The 17,363-nt window shown below is 44.0% G+C and overlaps 1 protein-coding gene and 1 non-coding gene across 2 annotated transcripts; one reads left to right on the forward strand and one right to left on the reverse strand.

Moving 5' to 3' along the window:
* Positions 1 to 446: 446 nt before the first annotated feature.
* On the reverse strand, positions 447 to 8,498 carry LOC119659758 (solute carrier family 35 member B1 homolog). The gene is made up of 3 exons (XM_038068019.1): positions 8,023 to 8,498; positions 7,497 to 7,961; positions 447 to 1,018 (listed from the first exon to the last, which is right to left on the reverse strand). The coding sequence occupies exons 1-3, from the start codon at positions 8,216 to 8,218 to the stop codon at positions 672 to 674; spliced, it is 1,008 nt and encodes a 335-aa protein (XP_037923947.1). The 5' UTR covers positions 8,219 to 8,498; the 3' UTR covers positions 447 to 671.
* Positions 8,499 to 8,907: 409 nt separating this feature from the next.
* Trnag-ucc lies at positions 8,908 to 8,979 on the forward strand. The gene has a single exon. It is a non-coding gene; the product is annotated as a tRNA-Gly (tRNA).
* The last annotated feature ends 8,384 nt before the right edge of the window (positions 8,980 to 17,363 follow it).

Below are 17,363 nucleotides of genomic sequence, written 5' to 3' on the forward strand. Positions count from 1 at the left end.
TCGGCTATTTTTCTGCAGCTTGTTTTCAGTTTAATTGTAACCTCCTTTTTCTGTTAATATAATTTCTTCTCTCAATACTACGACATCTGTTATTACATATTAAATAATTGGAAAACATTGGCGAATCCCATAACTCCGTGGTCTATTTTTATATTAACCATTTTCACTCATTTCGCTGTTTCAGCAGACTCGAAGTAACACTATTGCATTGATGATTGCTATCCTTCCATAACTACTTCAACAGCTAGTGGGTTAGTCCTACTAGTTTTATAGCCAGTTAAATTTTGGTGGTTTCTTGAAATCATTATCCACACCGCCGTGATAAGTTTTTATGATGATTAAAGAAGCACAATAAAATAAATAGATTTTTGGGAGAAGATGAAAGAGTGGCAAAATTGCCTTGCAAATAATTTTCTCTGCTTTAAAATTTATCTAAGAGAAGAATGTCCTGGTTTTGATTTAAATAATTTAATATGTGTTCTTGTCGATAATTTGTACAATGTAAACATATAAACGAAAAATCTCACAACAATTTCACACATTCGTAAATAGAATTTAAACTTAAGCAAGACAGAGAATTCGATTTGTCTTTAGGCGTCGTACATTCCTGTTGTTGGTCTATTCAATTCAGACAGAATTATTCTAATAAGGAAGCATTGGTATCTTAGTTCCTACGATACTAACTTTCGCTTTTCCTCTTCATGCTTTGAAGATGGCAATTTTTTTGCACTAGACGAAGACTTCTTTCCAAACATCATATCAGCGAAGAGGCCAGCAAACACTAAAACGGCTCCGAACCATTGGCGTGGCACTAACACGTTACCGAAGAACAATACTGAGCATAGGACGGTGAAGAACTTTCTGGTCGTGGTAACTACGGAGCAAGCGAGAGGTCCAAAATGTGAGACCATTAAGAAAATGAAAAATTGTCCCAGTGCGCCGGCCAAAGCTAGTGAACTCAAATGAACGAGCAATTCCGAATGTTTAAGGGCGAATGCGATGAATAATTTTCCTTCACCTAGAAATAAAAATATTTAAATTATAATGAAAGTTTAGAATTTAGTTTTTGAAATGTTTTTATTTCATTTTAAGTTTTGATTTGAATTTTATAGTGAAAAACCCATGAAATACCTTAAAATTTCCTCATAGACAATCCATCGCAAAACCGCACCGAATATTATGTACTATTTCCTGATGGACCGCGAAATAATTTCAGCCTCCACAATGAAAACAACACCTTCGAAGTTCAAAACAGAAAGGTAGCTCCATAGTAATGTCAAGTCGTGCTGACCATTCTTTTCTGCTGGTATAATATGAGTATGCCCTACACGATTTATTCGAAGGGATACTGACAAGAGATTCAGCGTCGCCCTTTGTGATATGTGTGCGTTGCTGTAGGGTTGGGAAGAGAATCAACTTCTTCCGCCCTCTTCTAAGAATGCGGTTATGCACTACAGGAGCTCCGTTAGTGGATATGATACTAGTTTCTGAAACTGGAGTGCATTAGCAACAAAAATCTGATACCTAAGGCACACATACGTAAGGCATTCACGTATCATTCCGATACTCCTATTCTGAACATATGTCCGGCAAGTGAGTTAAGGCCACAACACCTTTGCATGGCTTCCTGCTTTTCGACAGGATAAAGTTTGTAGTATGGTTGCTTTCTTGGCAAAAAAGTTTTCTTGTATCTAGCAGTATTTAGGCTCCGCCACTTGTGACCATGGGACGCCATTTTGATAATAGCATTACGCTATTATACTGACACTCCAATTATTGGCCCAGCCCCCCCCGTTCCGGAATGAACCCTCTTTTGTTAAAACATGCGAAATTTTATTTGCGTCTACTCCACAATGACCAGATTCCAAATAGATTGAGTAGATCTACCATGTTAAATCTAGATATAAGAGTTCAAATGAATTATATATTCTTGTACAACTTTTGAAATGATCAAGAAACTACTCAACCATCACAAGGCTATTTGGCTATTGCTTATCATCCTTCAATCACTCTACAATTACCTAGTTCGTTGCTAGGATCGCGTAAACCTCTACTCTAGGACATTGTTCTCTTTTTGAGCCATCAATATAGAAGACTTCATTAAACCCAGCCACGGATTCTTCTGATGTGGCCCTGGTCTGATTATGCTTCAGGTTAAAGTTGCATAGTGCGGCAAGTCTTCATACGACCTCTTCGCGGTGGCCGCTGGAAACCGTCTTTCGATGGGCCAAGAGTGCGTAGGGCCGGGCTGGGAGTAGGTCCATCCAACTGACAAAAATCAGTTTGCCTGCTGGTCATATGTTAATGGTAAGTAGATCTGGCGGGGGGATAAGCCCAAGTAACAGTCCGGGGATCGTCTTCCCTGCAGTGGAGAAGGTGCTAATATGACCCCAAGCCAAGGTGGAACAGCACATGCAAAGGGCTGCGTGGCCAATGGGGAGCTTGGGCTTTAGTATACGAACTATGAATACATTGGGCTAGCCCAGGTGAACATTCTTCCTGGACCAGTCGCGGGACCAAGACATGGATTCAATTAACAAAAAATAAAATAATAAACCAACGAGTGAAGAAGAGGTGAAGAGGACAAAGTAGCCATCGAGAACAGTACCGCTGTGCTGAAACCAACAGCAGGAACTCCCCGGAACGAGGCGGCAGACGGACTCGTGGTTTCCAGCCTAGAATCCACTGCCGTCAACCTGGGCGTAGCGGCTTAACCATCAAAGGGCTCCAAAGCAAAAATTATAAGACCTAGAGACCTAAGCTCCAGCGACCTAGTCGTGATCTAACTGGAGTAGGCGGGGCAAATGTATATTTCCTCGGCTTACATGGCTCAAGCGTAACCTAGCCATTCTGACCAATAGCCAAGCTGCCATTAAGACCTTGTACCCAGCAACGACATCCTCCAGGCTCGTGAGGCAGTACAAAACGAGCTGAACAGTCCGGGCGGCACGCTCAAGATCAAGGTTCCCAATCATAGAAACATAAAGGGGAATAAGCGAGCTGATGAATTGGCCAGGCGGTGCTTCGCTCTTGGCAGCCCTTCGACGGGTACAGTGGGTGTCTCGCCGGCGACTGTCAAAGGCGGAATCTACTTGCCCTAGCCGCGGCCCTCAAATGACGTATGCTTACCATCTGGGCGTAGGCTCACCATTTGTACCAATTCAAGGAGGAATTGACCTGCTTTTAACGAAACCCGATCACGAGAGCTCCTCTGCCAGACGCGTGCAAATGCATACAAGATTATGGCGGGCTGCACGGGGCACTGTCCCATATGGGACCGTTCCGCCAGGCTCGGCATACCCTAAAATTCGCATTGTCTAAGCTGCGAGTGTTTCTGGATAGCTGAGTGGTTAGAGCACAAGGCTGTCGTACGGAAGGTCGCGGTTCAAATCTCACTGGTGGCAGTGGGATTTGTATCGTGATTTGACGTCGGATACCAGTCGACTCAGCTGTGAATGAGTACCTGAGTCAAATCAAGGTAATAATCTCAGGCGAGCGCAATGCTGACCACATTGCCTCCTACAGTATACTGTAGTGTACCGGCCCTGATCCAATATGGATTGTCGCGCCAACGATTATTATTATAAGCTGCGAAGAATGGGGGTAACCTTGAAGCGCAGCCATTTTGATTGCCCAGCTCTAGTTAGGGTCAGGCTACGGAAACTCGGTAAAAACTTTGGGGACCTCAGAGAGATATAATTAGGCTCCTCAGAGTGGCCATTGATACCTACCTACCTACCCTTTTGATTTGTCCCAGTTTTCTCTGCGCTTCAAGCTAACTTTATCTTTATCTTTTATCGTTTACCAAACAGATTTTTGGGGATCAGGCATTATAAAAACTAAATTTATTTCCCCTAATATCCCTTGCAATGCCCTATGACCTTCACGGACGCTGTTTCCCCGTAGACCTAAATGAATTATACAGTGCGACCTCGATATAACAAAGCGGAAGATGATTCGAAAAGGTTGATTATCTATTATATAAAAATGAAAGTTGTTGGTATATACATTTATCCGTTTGTCATCTATAAAATTCGAAAGCGTTCAATCGATCGTCATGAAAATTGGGAGAAATATGGCTGCACTTTTTAATGGGGAAGGTTTACATGCTACATACGTTCCTGTAATTCGCCACTACATGGGGCTGCAAAGAGTCAATTTCTAAACCGTCGACCCGATCGCCATGAAAATTAATGTGTATACATATGTGGTTTTAATGAAAAATATTTTGGTTATCCACGTTTTTGTAAATTGTCCCTACATAATGCTACGATAGATGAACTTATACAACTTTCAACCAGCCGACATGACAAATAATGACTGTTGTCTGGTGAGACATTAAATTCTGAAAGTTATTGAAAATTCTAGTCAGTAGAGCTGCTAAAACAAGAGAAAAATAAGACACCGGATTCCACCAATGGTGTTACCGGGCGAACCTGACTTTCGCGAGCGCTTTGTTGGAGCGTCCCCGGTTCTCGACAAGGAAACCCATTTTGGCCCGCCCAGGACGTGGAACATGAAAGAGTGCTCCCATCGCTCCAGGACTTTAAAGGGGCCCTCACTTGATGAGTGCAGCGGGTTTCGAGAAGCATCCACCCTAATGAGGATTTCCGAGCATGTTCCAAATTGCCTGGAAGTGTCGACCTCCGGCGTCGTATGTTGGGAAAGTGGAGTCGGTCGCAGTTTCGAAACCACATCCCCGAGGAGGCGCAGCATGCTCGAGTCGCTTAACCCTGCTCTGATGTCGAGTACAGGATCGGCGGGGAGACACAGATTCTGCCTCTACACCATCTTCGCGGGGCTGGCCGTGAACTCCTTTCCGTGGGCTATGCGAAAGTCGAGGAGGATCAAAGGAAAGGATTGCGACCACGATGTTAGCGTCCGGTTCCAACGTTCTCATTGAACTTCGGATAGTATGCAGTGGTCCTGTAGTGTTTGAAACCTTGGAGCTTGCCTAACTTCGAGAAAAGAGTAGACTCAAATTACATTCCCTGGTCAGTGTGGTTACGGCTGCTACGCCAAGGCGCCGGATCCACTCTCGACAGAGGGCTTCGGCACATGATTGTCCCGTAATGTCAGTCAAGGGGTATTGCTTCAGGCTACCCCGTTAACTTGTCGATGATTGTAGGGTAATACTTGTATCCGTGCGAGTCTCGCAAAGGGCCAGTGATGTCGCTTAGTCGACCGCGGGAATAGGCTTTTCTTACGTGGTTGTCGACTTTTGCACTTCTGGCACGCGATGCACGGTCTGACCCAAGAGTTTACGTCATTGTTCATAGACGGCCGCAAGTATTTTCCAGTAACTAACCGATTCGTCGTTCTGATGCTCGGATGTGTACTGCGTGAAATACTTCCTTGCGAAAATCGGCCGAAATAAATGGCTTGTGTCTCTTTTTTGAGGTCTCGTATAGTAAATAGGAGTTTGTGCCGAAGATAGGAAACTTCTTGAACTTGTATTTGGAGTTTGCCTTCAGGCTCTGAAGCTCTGCTTCGCCTTTCTGCCCCTCGGCAATCGCCGTATACCATCTGTGATCTCCAAGATTCGAGACACTTGTTGGATGTCGGAAGTAAACGGGCTGATCAAGCTCAGTTGCCGAGGGGACGCTTTGTCGGGCTTTTGTTTAAGCGCGAAAGTATAGACCTTGTGGCGCGTGAACGGCCGCCCTCAAGGGAGAAATTGAAGTATTTAATGGAGACGTACGCGGCGAGTAGCTCACGTTTGTAGGCGCGTTGAGTTATTGGTGAAGAGTGGTGCCTACCGCGCTGAGGCATCAACAAACACGGCTAGGGGTGCATCTTGCCAAGAAAATGCCAGAAGTGTAACATCAACAAACTGTTGTTTGACGCAACCTCGCGGGGGTCTTTTGTTTTAGACTCAAACAAGAAAACGTTGAGGATCGTTTGGTGATGAGAGGCCTTGGGCAGGAAACGACGATAGAAATTTAACATCACGAAGAATCTTGGCAGATCTTTTACCATGGTGACAGGGAAGGCATTTGCATTTTTCATCGTTTAGAATGAGCCCGGCCTCAAGGAAACGTTGAAAAAATGCCTTCGAGATTGTCCAAATGCTCAGATTCGAAAGACAACCAAAATGCCATCCAGACGAAACAGAAGCTTAAGTTTCGTAGGACAAAGTGGATGAATCTTTGGAATATCTGCGCGGCGTTGCACAAGCCATGTTATCCTGATGAAGAAGAAGAGTCCGAAAGGTATGCAAATAGCTTTTTTCGGTATGTCTTCGGGAACTACAGAGATTTGAATGATACGCCTTGGAAACACGGCAGTTTATCAAATAATGTGCGAAATCATGGATAATTGGACTAGCGTATCGGTCGGTAATTCAGACCCCTGTAATGTTCGCAAGGCATCCATTCACGGTTCCGCTTAGGGCCCATATGGAGTGGAAATGACCAACAGCTATTGGAAGTTCTACAAATACCATGCTTCATAAGATCATCGACCTATTTCTTTACAACAGCTAGCTTCTGGGTGATATGGTACCGACCTTTGAGAAGATCAGGGAGCCGGTAGTGTTAATGGTGCTTAAGCGACTGGAAAAAACTACTTTCAGTAATGATGTTGCGATATTTTCAGAGGAGTGCACGAGTGCGAAAGGCGGCAATGTCCTATAAAACAATCGAAAGAGCGCCGTTTGCGCAGGTGAATTTTTTTTTAACGTCTTCAAATCAACAACCCATAGTGGCACAGGAAATCTGCGCCTAAAATCAGGGTGATAATGTCCGCCAAAAAGAATCGGCACGAAGACGTTCGGCGCGATCCGAGACTCACGTCCATCAGCCTGTAGCCGTAAATGCGGATAGGAGATTAGTTCGTATTGACGTGTTTGGACGGGGTACGGCGAGGACCGACACCCCGTGCCCGTGTTGACCAGAAAAACAACGTCTGCTCAGAGGGTTGAAAATTGTAAGGCGGGTTCGGGTAGCCGCCGCCAAGGCACCTAGCGACTCTAGTTTTTCGCTCTGATATCTCTATGGTTGCAGCTACTTCCAGCGAACACGTATCCGCTGTGCCGCCACAGAAGACACCACACCCTGGAGAATGGTTTGTCGCGACTAGGTTAACCCTTTTCACATTACGTATTTTGGTAGGATAATAACCAAGCATGCTGCAGCATGGGAAATATAATCCAGTCCTGAATGAAAACGCTTTGTTTATTTCGAACATCAGAAGCGACAATGATTTCCACCTCGTGTGGGATTTTTAATTATGTAATAAAATAGATTCAGGAGCGAGTTGGTCCACTGAAATATGAATTGGAAAGAACTGATTCTGAACGGCAGTTAAGATTATTAGCATGAAATCGATTTGGTACGCACAATAATCAACTCGTACAATAATAAAGTGCAATGGATTAGTCAAACCCTAACTATTTTTCTTACAAAATAGAAATATGCAAATAAGCGAATAAGCTCAGCGAAAACTGCTGAGCTCCTCCTCCTATCAACAAGTTTCCTGATGAATTTTGAACTAACCTGTCAACAAAATCGCTACCCCCAACATAATTGTGCTCCACCAGTTCATAGCAAGCATCATCTGTTGTCCAGAAGGCGCGCTCGACGACCGCATACGCTCCTGAATCGCGCCCGTCAATCCGTCCATTGACAAACTCAGAAACAAAAGAAGCTCTCCAAGACCTACTTTGTCTGCATCTGGAAGATTTGAGACTTTGCTTTCTTTATACATAAACAGCACCACGCCGGCCACAATGGTCAGAACGCAAGCATATCTGGTCCACGAATACGACTTGCGTCCGATTAGCACGCCAAGTATCATCACAGGGATCGGTTTCGCCGACTTGCCGACAACCTGCGTAGGGTACGGAACCCAACGGAGGGCCATATTGGAGCTGACCATCGCCAATTGATAGGTAAGAGCGCAGCTTGCATAGTAACCTGTATGGGTGGTGTCTTCTTTCTGCGGCCTCAACAGAAGTAGAACTAGAAAACGAAACGGAAGTAGGCGTTAAAATTCACTACATCGTGTCTCTTCACAACAAACCTTTAGCGAATATCCAATTACAGAAGCACTGTACCCACACCAAGGCCAGTGCAAATGTAAACCGTTCACCAACTCCATCCTCGGTAACTTCGTCCCCATATCGCCCTCGCGTTATTTTTTCCTGTATGATTCCGAAGTAGAAGTAACACAAGAAAATGCCCACGGCATAAGTCAAGAATTTCACTCTTTCCGGCATTATTCTATCAATCTTTCACTGGGACACGCAGCCGGCAATCCAAACTCGAGCGCGAATCCTTGCAGAGATCAATTGGGAAAATATATACCCCAATAAGGAAGTATTCCTGACTAAACTAAGGGAGTGAACGAAGTTTGTGCGGCACGTAAGCAAACTATGAATTCTTTGCATAAATTTGCATCGTGAGTACGTCCTCGACGGGCGCGTAACAAGTGTTTCTTGTTGACGCGATTGGGAATCGGACACCCAAACGTACACGTCAGTGGTAAAAGTAAAGTTTGTTGACATGTCAATAGGGTATTTGACGTTCGTGATTGGCAGTAAATTCTGGCTATCGGCCGGTGAGACATCTAGCGGTTTTTATATGAAAGCGCTTTCTAGTGTCAATTCTGGAGGATTCAAACTATTTTGGATTAAGGACTTTTGGCTTACGAATAGATTATAAATCAGTAAGAAAATATCATTCATAATAGGATAACGCTGTACAGGCCAAATAAAATTAATACGTAGTAGTACGATTTTCATCCTAATTAATTATCCAATTTTAAATCCCAATCCTGAGTTTAAACTATTTTAAATATTTCATCTTGTCATTTATTTTAAAAGTATCTATTATAAAAAAATGCAATCAAAATATATCACCTAAAGAGAAAGGCAAGAAAATTACTGTTATGGAAACCACACATATAGCGTCGGTGGTGTAATGGTCAGCATAGTTGCCTTCCAAGCAGTTGATCCGGGTTCGATTCCCGGCCGACGCACACTTTTTATTTTTTGCTTTTCTGTAGCTCAGTTTTCACTTTTGTATTATGAAGAAGTAAATTAATATTGATTCTATCCTTAAGGCGGTAACGCTTTTTTTTAACTGCATTTGATACCCAAGACCGTGGAGAGACACTTCAGGACCGGGGTGAAAATTATGTGGACCCTTCATTTTTCCAAACAAAGCCTTATTAAAATCAGTTCAATGTCTGTCTGTTTGCCTGTCTGTCTTCTTTGCTTTTGAGGAGGTGGGAATCTTCAAAAAACGCTCGTCTGGACACACCAGTGTGTGGGATTTTTACCCACTAAAATCACTCCCTCCCTGCCCTGCCACCATGAGGAATTACATCACGGGGCGGAGTCAGCTCACTCTAGCTTGGTCACCTTTCTTCTATACGCGGCGTACATGACCGCGCTTTTCTCTTCTCTTTCTCAGTTTGTTGTGGATAGATGCGATCATGGAGTTGACTGCATCCCAATCCTGTTGATGTGCTACCACTTCCGGCCCCAGATTTCCTGGTACCAACACTTCTCCTAGAGTCTCCTCTAGAGCTCTTGCCATCTATTTTATTTATGGATCTCTCTCTCAGCGTTCGCCGTCTGCGATAAGGGAGAGATTGGCTTCGCATTGTGTACTATATGCTCGCCATCTCCTCTGCCAAGATTTTAATCGGCATCATTCCCGAGATGAGGAATGCAGCATCATCTGTAGAGCATGATTGAAGTCACCGCCCTGACTGTAAGCAGCCTAGAGGTATACCGTGGCCCTCCAACGTTCGGCATCATCCTCGCCAGGGCCATATTTGCAGTGGATGATTTGTCGCAATCATGCTGTACGTGTTGCCCATAACTAAGCTTCCTGTCTATCACCACTCTCAAGTATTTGATGGCTAGCTTGGAAATGATGATTTCCAATTCTAATACAGCCGTAATTTCTCTCCCGACGCTTAATTATGAGGACCGCTTGCACAAAAGGCCCAATATGGAGCCCTGCGAGACACCCGCGGAAACAATGTGCTCCTGGGGTCCATCATCGTTGTCATACCAGAGCCTCCTTTCAGCTAAATACCTATCAACGATAGCAGCGAGATATATGAATACCAACCTTCACTTGGGATTTCCATATTAGATTCCAATTGCCCGAATTGAAGGCATTTTTCACGTCCAAGGTTACTACGACGCAATATTTGCTGGTACTACGCTTTCCGTGAATTGTATCTTCGGCCAAACTAGTAGCCAATTCGATGGCTTCAGTGGTTAATCTAACTTTACCGAAACCACGCTGCCGATCTGAAAGGCCGCCATGGCTCTTAACAACCGGGAGTAATCTAGTAATCTATTATAGATTATCCGCCCTAACATTTTCCCCACAGTGTCCAAAAGATATATGGGTCTGTATGAGGATGGTTCACCTGTAGGTTTACCAGGCTTAGGCAGAAGTACCAACTTCTATGCCGCTGGAAATATCCTCTCGGACATGCACACTTCGAACAACTCAGCGAACATGTCCGGTTTGGATTTCACGGTAAGCTGCCCTGATAGCTGAGTGATTAGAGCACAAGGCTGTTGTACGGAATATCGCGGTTCAAATCTCACTCGTGGTAGTGGGGTTTGTATTGTGATTTGACGTCGGATACCAGCCGACTCAGCTGTGAATGAGTACCTGAGTCAAATCAGGGTAATAATCTCAGCCGAGCGCAATGCTGACCACATTGGGTCCTACAATCTACTGTAGTGTACCGTTACGGTCTTGAATGAAGTGCTCTCACACTTCAAGGCCCTGATCCAATATCGATTGCTGTGCCAACGATTATTATTAAGAGCCTTATTCGATACTCCGTCCAGGCCCGGCATTTTATTGTCTCCTATTCTACCGCAAATCTCCAGCGACTGTGACTGGCGGAATTGCCGTCACATTCAGAGGTGGCTGGAATGTGTCGGTGCCCTCCTCTTGCTGGGAAAATAACCCCTGGAATGATTTTCAGCAAGAGGGTAGGACACGCGATCTACGGAGATGAACAGTCTCTAAATCGTCCCATCACGATTCTATAAGCACTCCCCCAGGGGTTTACGTTCGCTTTTGACCAGAGCTCCTTAAAGCATTGCCTCTTGTTTCGTTGGATGGTGAGTTTGAAGGTTTTGTGGGCTGCCTTATAGGCACATTCTTTTCGCCTTTGATAGACTCTACCTACCGCCTTCTAAGTCGCTCTTCTGGCTCGGTGGCAAGCTGATCGCAGGCTTGCCAATGCACCATTGCACCAATAATTTGGTCTTCTATTCGGGAACGTGGACCTCCTGAGCATGTACACATTACATGCTTTGTCGATGCATTGGCTACATGGACGGCTCTTTCCGTAGAGGCGCCTTCTTTATCAGGTTATTCGAACCACACCTCTATGAAGGTTTACTCATCCGCCGACTAATCTGAAATCTTTCTCGGTTTCGGACATGATGGGTCTTTGCCCTATGACTCGACATATACTTCAAAGAAGATTGCTTAGTGATCGCTGTGAGTGTAGCCTTCGCTAACGCGCCAGAGCAGTGCTGACAAAGGTCAGCTCTACGACCGAGCCTGACCCCATTTCTGAAAAGTGTTTACAGCACCTTTGTTAGACAAAACTATATTCATCTGCGCAAAGGCTTCTAATAAACTGCGCCCTCTTGCATTTTATTCTCTGTTACCTCACTCAAGGGCCCCAGTGTTGAAATCACCAGCAATCTCCTTTGGACTTCATCCCCTTGCGTCGAGAAAACGATTACCAAGCATTTGCTCGAATTGTGTCAAACTTGGTGGGGCGTAGCAGCGGGATACATATACACCAGTTATTTTCGCCCATACAAAGCCACTAGCTGCCTGACTTACAGTACATTGTATGGCCTGGTCTGGTCAAGTAAATCCTGAGCGACTTTGACGCAATTCGACTGACAGATGCCATCACCAGTGTTCTCCGTGGCGTAATAGGCCTTGACAACCAATTTAGATTGTGAAATAATTGAATATGATTATTAAGTTGTTAACCATCGGCCGGACTGGTCGACTTCATTTGTATTTTATCTAAAACTAAAATAATAATTGTAAATATAAGTTGTAAAATAAATAAAAGTTTTAATTAAACGACCATGCAACGCCTGAGGTTTATTTGAATAAATCTCATTTTCTCATTGCATTCAGCGCCTTCCTAAATTCCGGAAATTTACCACTTTCGGCAATATGTCGGTTATCCTGTCCCCCTTCTACTTCGCACAATAGGCACTCAGGGGCAATAAGGATTGCACCCCTGGCAATATGGCCTTTCTCCCCACACTTTCTTCTGCGCTGCCTCCACTTATATTCGTATTGTGGCTGTTTGAATACCGCGATAGGCTTTCCACAAACCCACAGCAGACTCTTCAGCAAGTTCTTTCAACTTGAATTGTTCCTCCAGAGCAGTACAAACATCTCCTTTCGTCACTTCGTCGAGATCCTTACATTGTATGTAGATCTCCTGTTTTTGGGCACTCATTGCAGCATTCCCGAATGAGTTTTTGACTTGAGTGTGAAAGTCATCAGTTTTGCATATACTGGATTTTTCCGCTCTAACATGAGATCCCCTTTCTGGATTCTTCGGATTCTGTTCACAGCTCAGATCGCGTAGAAGAGAATGCCCGTACTGGAGATAACAATCGCCTCTGGACGAACTCGCACTTTTGCTTCCCTTTTCACCTCTTTCCTGGAAACTTTAGTCCATTCATCGTTTTCGTTCGTCGCGAGCTTCGCAACTCTGGCCAAAACTATCCAACATTCGCTATATGCTTTCCTTCTTCTGAACTATTAGTGCTAGTTCTCAGAATTGCTTGTCCGCCTAATTAGAGAATCTCCCTCTTTTTTGCATACTCATTTATTTCGCCGTAATTCGACGGAATTGCGATTAGGCGTCAATTGGGTCTCTTGTTACACTGTTGGCATAGCAGGGTTTGGCGTATCCTTTGTAATCTTTTCCTCCATCTGTGTCTATTATAAAGGACTGTAATAGCCCTCACCATGCGCGGCACCAATATCCACAATAGTGCGATACCTATGGAGGTAACGCTCTTTACGACCATGATCAGTGTCGTACCAAAGTCGTGTTCCCCCTGGGTAGCTGCTTCAGGAAACGTATCCGAACTTGTCTTTACCATAAGTTGGAAGACCATATTAAGTATGTCTCCCAGACCTAAAGTTTCGGCTATGCTTTTCTTGCGGTAAATTTCCAGTAGCTCTTCTCTGATGGGTAGAACCTGTATCCCAAGACACTCACGATAGCTACAATGTTCTCTTTGGAGTATACGGCTTTTGAATACTCTTGTTACAACCCTCAACAGATCCATGAAAAGCTTATCTCCATCTCTAACCAAAGTCCTTCCAAGCCAAGGTCTTCCGCGGAAATTTACTTTTTTAATATTTTCTCCCGAAGTTACCCCTTGGCTTGGATAGCCTTTCGTTCAACATGATCTTGAACTAAGCTTTCTGTCAATTTCCACCAAAATTGTCTTTTCTTTACTTTTTTCTGCATTATTGTAGAAGCAATATATTATTTGTGCATTTATGCCCGTGACGTTGAGTATCATCATCATCATCAACGGCGCATCAATCGATATCCGGTGTAGGCCTGCCTTAATAAGGAACTCCAGTCATCCCGGTTTTGCGCCGAGGTCCACCAATTCGATATCCCTAAAAGCTGTCTGGCGTCCTGACCTATGCCCAGCATAGATATCGCCCTTATAGACTTTCCGGGTTGGATCATCCTCATCCATACAGATTAAGTGACCCGCCCACCGTAACCTATTGAGCCGGATTTTATCCACAATCGGACGGTCATGGTATCGCTATAGATTTCGTCATTGTGTAGGCTACGGAATCGTCCATCCTCATGTAGGGGACCAAAAATTCTTCGGAGGATTCTTCTCTTGAACGCGGCCAAGAGTTCGTAATTTTTCTTGTTAAGAACCCAAGTTTCCGAGGAATACATGAGGACTGGCAAGATCAGCTGGCAGTATAGTAAGAGCTTTGACCCTATGGGAGACGTTTCGTTTTTGTAGGCTGAAATAGGCTCTGTTGGCTGCCAATAACCGTGCGGATATTTCATCGTCGTAGCTGTTATCGGTTGTGATTTTCGACCCTAGGTAGGAGAAATTTTCAACGTTCTCAAAGTTGTAGTCTCCTATCTTTATTGTTTTCGTTTGACCAGTGCGGTTTGATGTTGAGTATGGCGAAGAGAATCACGGGCGACCTCCTTCTGCTCCGGGCAACATTATAAAATGCTCATAATTTATCGACAATGTCGACCCCGCCTTTTGTCATGTTATAAAATACGATTATTTTGGGTTTCCTTTTCTCTCCAGAATCTTTATCAATATCATCATAGTCATGAACACTTGACATCAAATTAACATTTTTGTTCAGTTTTTGGGACGGTTGATACCAAAGTTGTTCCTTTTGGAAACCAAACAAGCTTGTAAATTTCTCTCTGTTATTGGTGGTTTTGAGCTCCGGAAAATTGGAGGTTTGTTTTTTTTTCATGGTCTCAACCAACGTAAACCGATTGTCAATTGTGATGTTTCCTTCTGTGTTGTGGATTGGCGCCACCAAAACACCAAAGCATCAACGAGTGCAAATATTTTCACCTCATACTTGTTGGGTTTAGTTGGAATGTATTGCTTAAAACTGCAGCGACCACGAAAAACGCGCCTATCTAAAAAACTGTAGTTCTTTTGGCAGTTCAAGTTAAACGCCTCAAAGATGTCTCTGATGGGAGCTGGACGATCAGTCTTCTTTCTATCCTCACATATATGAATGTCATCAAACCTGAAATATCTGGAGGAATAGACATAACGTATTTGGAATCATCTATTATTCACAAATCGTCAAGGTGGAAACAATTCAAATAGCAAATTCCAGGAAGGTATAATAAACCTATGAAAGCCTGTATCTTATCAATGTTCTTTGCCCTTCTGGGACGAGCAAAGTTACCATTTATTGAATTAATGTAGATGTTAGCACAGCTATTACGGTGTAGTACATTAGCTGAACCATTGACGCAGTCACAGGGCACTTCCAAATTTCAGAACAGCTTTGTATATTTTTGGCTGGAATTTTGACTCAAAGCAGATGTTTCAGTAGATTACGTTTCGCACGCTTGCTCCAGAGAAGACCTTTTTTTCCAGTCGAATTCACAATTTTCTTGTTTTTCATTTCTGGGCCAGAAAGTCGTCGTCTTCATCGCCACTGCTTGAGTCACAATTCAGTTTCGATTTGGAATCGCCCTTCCGAGTTTCACAGTGATCAACCTTATCAGTACCACTAACGTCCAAAAAATCGGTACCATCGCCCGATTCTTCAAGTACCTACCGAATCGCAGCACCACACTTGTTTTCCATATCAAAAATCTCTCTTCGATGGGTCATCTGAAAAGAAACAAAAAAGTTATGTCGCTAGTGGCATGTATAAATAACATACAAACGGTCTAATTAGGAACGTAGAGAAAATATTAATATTAAAACACCAAGTGCCTTTGGGGCAACCCACTCGTCGGCTATCTTGGGAGATTCAATTCCACTGCATGGCATAGCCCGCACGGTAATTGTCGCCCCTCCTTAATGTGTGACCTTTCAAATGCCATTTCCGTCTACCGATCACATCGCGTTCCAGTGTCAAGCCTGTACGCCGACTAAGTTCTTCGTTTGGAATAGCGTTAGGCCAACGTATTCCGATGATACAACGCAAGCATGGAGCTTTTGAGTAGCAGTGGAGTTCAATTTCCATGTGCTACTCCCCTATAACGATACAAAAAGCACAGAACAATCTCAACTTGATTTTAGTGTCGAGATAACTGCATTTTCGGATTTTAGACGGGGCAGGAAAAGTGGATTTAGCGCTTTTCATGCATCAAACAACATCCAGTTCGACACCACCATTGGCAGAAGCAACACTACTTAGATAGACAAATTGATTGTCGCCTTCGATGCTCCGCCAATTAATGCAGATAGGTAGAGTGCAATGAGCCGCCGGACCTTGGTTTTGTTAGTGTTTATATTCAGTCCAACTCTACTGGCCTCCCTATCCAAATTCGGAGTCATTTGGCCAAGGTCCATGAGAGAGCAAACAAATGTCATCACCCCAATCGAGGTGCTTCAGGAAAGATATCAAAGTCCATTGAATTCGTCCACATCCCCCGGACAAAGCAGAGTGAAGAACGTTACCGCAGCACACCCCGCTTTGGACCTCAAATCCTGAAAGAATTTACCTCGGTGACGCGCGTAACATTTTAAGCCATCATATTTCGCTCTGATAGCTATAAATTTCTCTAAAATGCCTCTCCTACGTAGAGCACTTCAGATAGACTCCCTGTTCACGCTATCGACAGCTTTCTCGAAATCGATGAAGAGCAGATGAAGGGAAAATCTAATGAAATGATAATCTCTGTCGATCAAGCTTTCCAGATGTTCTTTGATGAGTTCGAGGATTTCGACTGCATGGAGCATGCAGATGCCACTCCAAATGTCACACTCAAAACAGGTGAATTTGATTGGAATCTTAACGATCAATACCTTCTCCCACTATCTGGGAAAGGTCTGCGATTAACAAGATTTCCTTGTGAGTGGAAGTAGCAAATCTGCAGTGACTCTAGGTACAGCGATAAGTAACTCTGTAGGGAGACCGACAAGCCCAGCGGCTTTACTCCGTTTGAATGCATTGACGGCAGAAATGATTTCGCTTTTGCTTGGAGGAACATTTCGTATCCACATGTTACGGTGATTAACTATTTCATCCACAAGAGGAGGAACCTTACCGGATGTAATACGGTTAAGAACCCAGGTGAAGTGGTTTCTCCACTTGTTCAGTTGTTCAGTTCAGGTTACTCAGTGGATCTGCTGTTCGTTCAGCAAGATAACTCTCCCATTGTCGAGCGACAGCTAAGTGGTACAAGCGGTCAATGTTGAACTTAGGGAGTCACAGCTCCCCAATCATGCGGGAAGTAGCGGACATAACACGCAAGCTAAAGTAAACGACCATTAGATGGTGATCCCTTTCGAGACCAATGGCAAGGCGGTGCCACCATCGCCGTTGGGGTCGCGTAGATCGTGTTTCTCTATAACATGTTAGGGTTTGTTCAAAGATAAAAAAAGTTTTTGAAAAAATACCTGAAACGACGCCAACTCCACGATAATTGTGATAATCTTAATGTAGTGGGAGAGGAATAGAAAGGGGGGACACATTCACTAGTCTTTAGTAGGGACTAGCGCTTGAAGAGCAACATGTATAATACATATGCAGATGAACCCTGCTACCCGAAGGTTAATTAATGTGTTGATGACGGAATCATTTTAAGAACTCTTTGCATGCCTGGTTTATCAACTACTGACT

The sequence above is a fragment of the Hermetia illucens genome, chromosome 6 (genome assembly GCF_905115235.1).
Source record: "Hermetia illucens chromosome 6, iHerIll2.2.curated.20191125, whole genome shotgun sequence".
Lineage (NCBI taxonomy): Eukaryota > Metazoa > Arthropoda > Insecta > Diptera > Stratiomyidae > Hermetia > Hermetia illucens.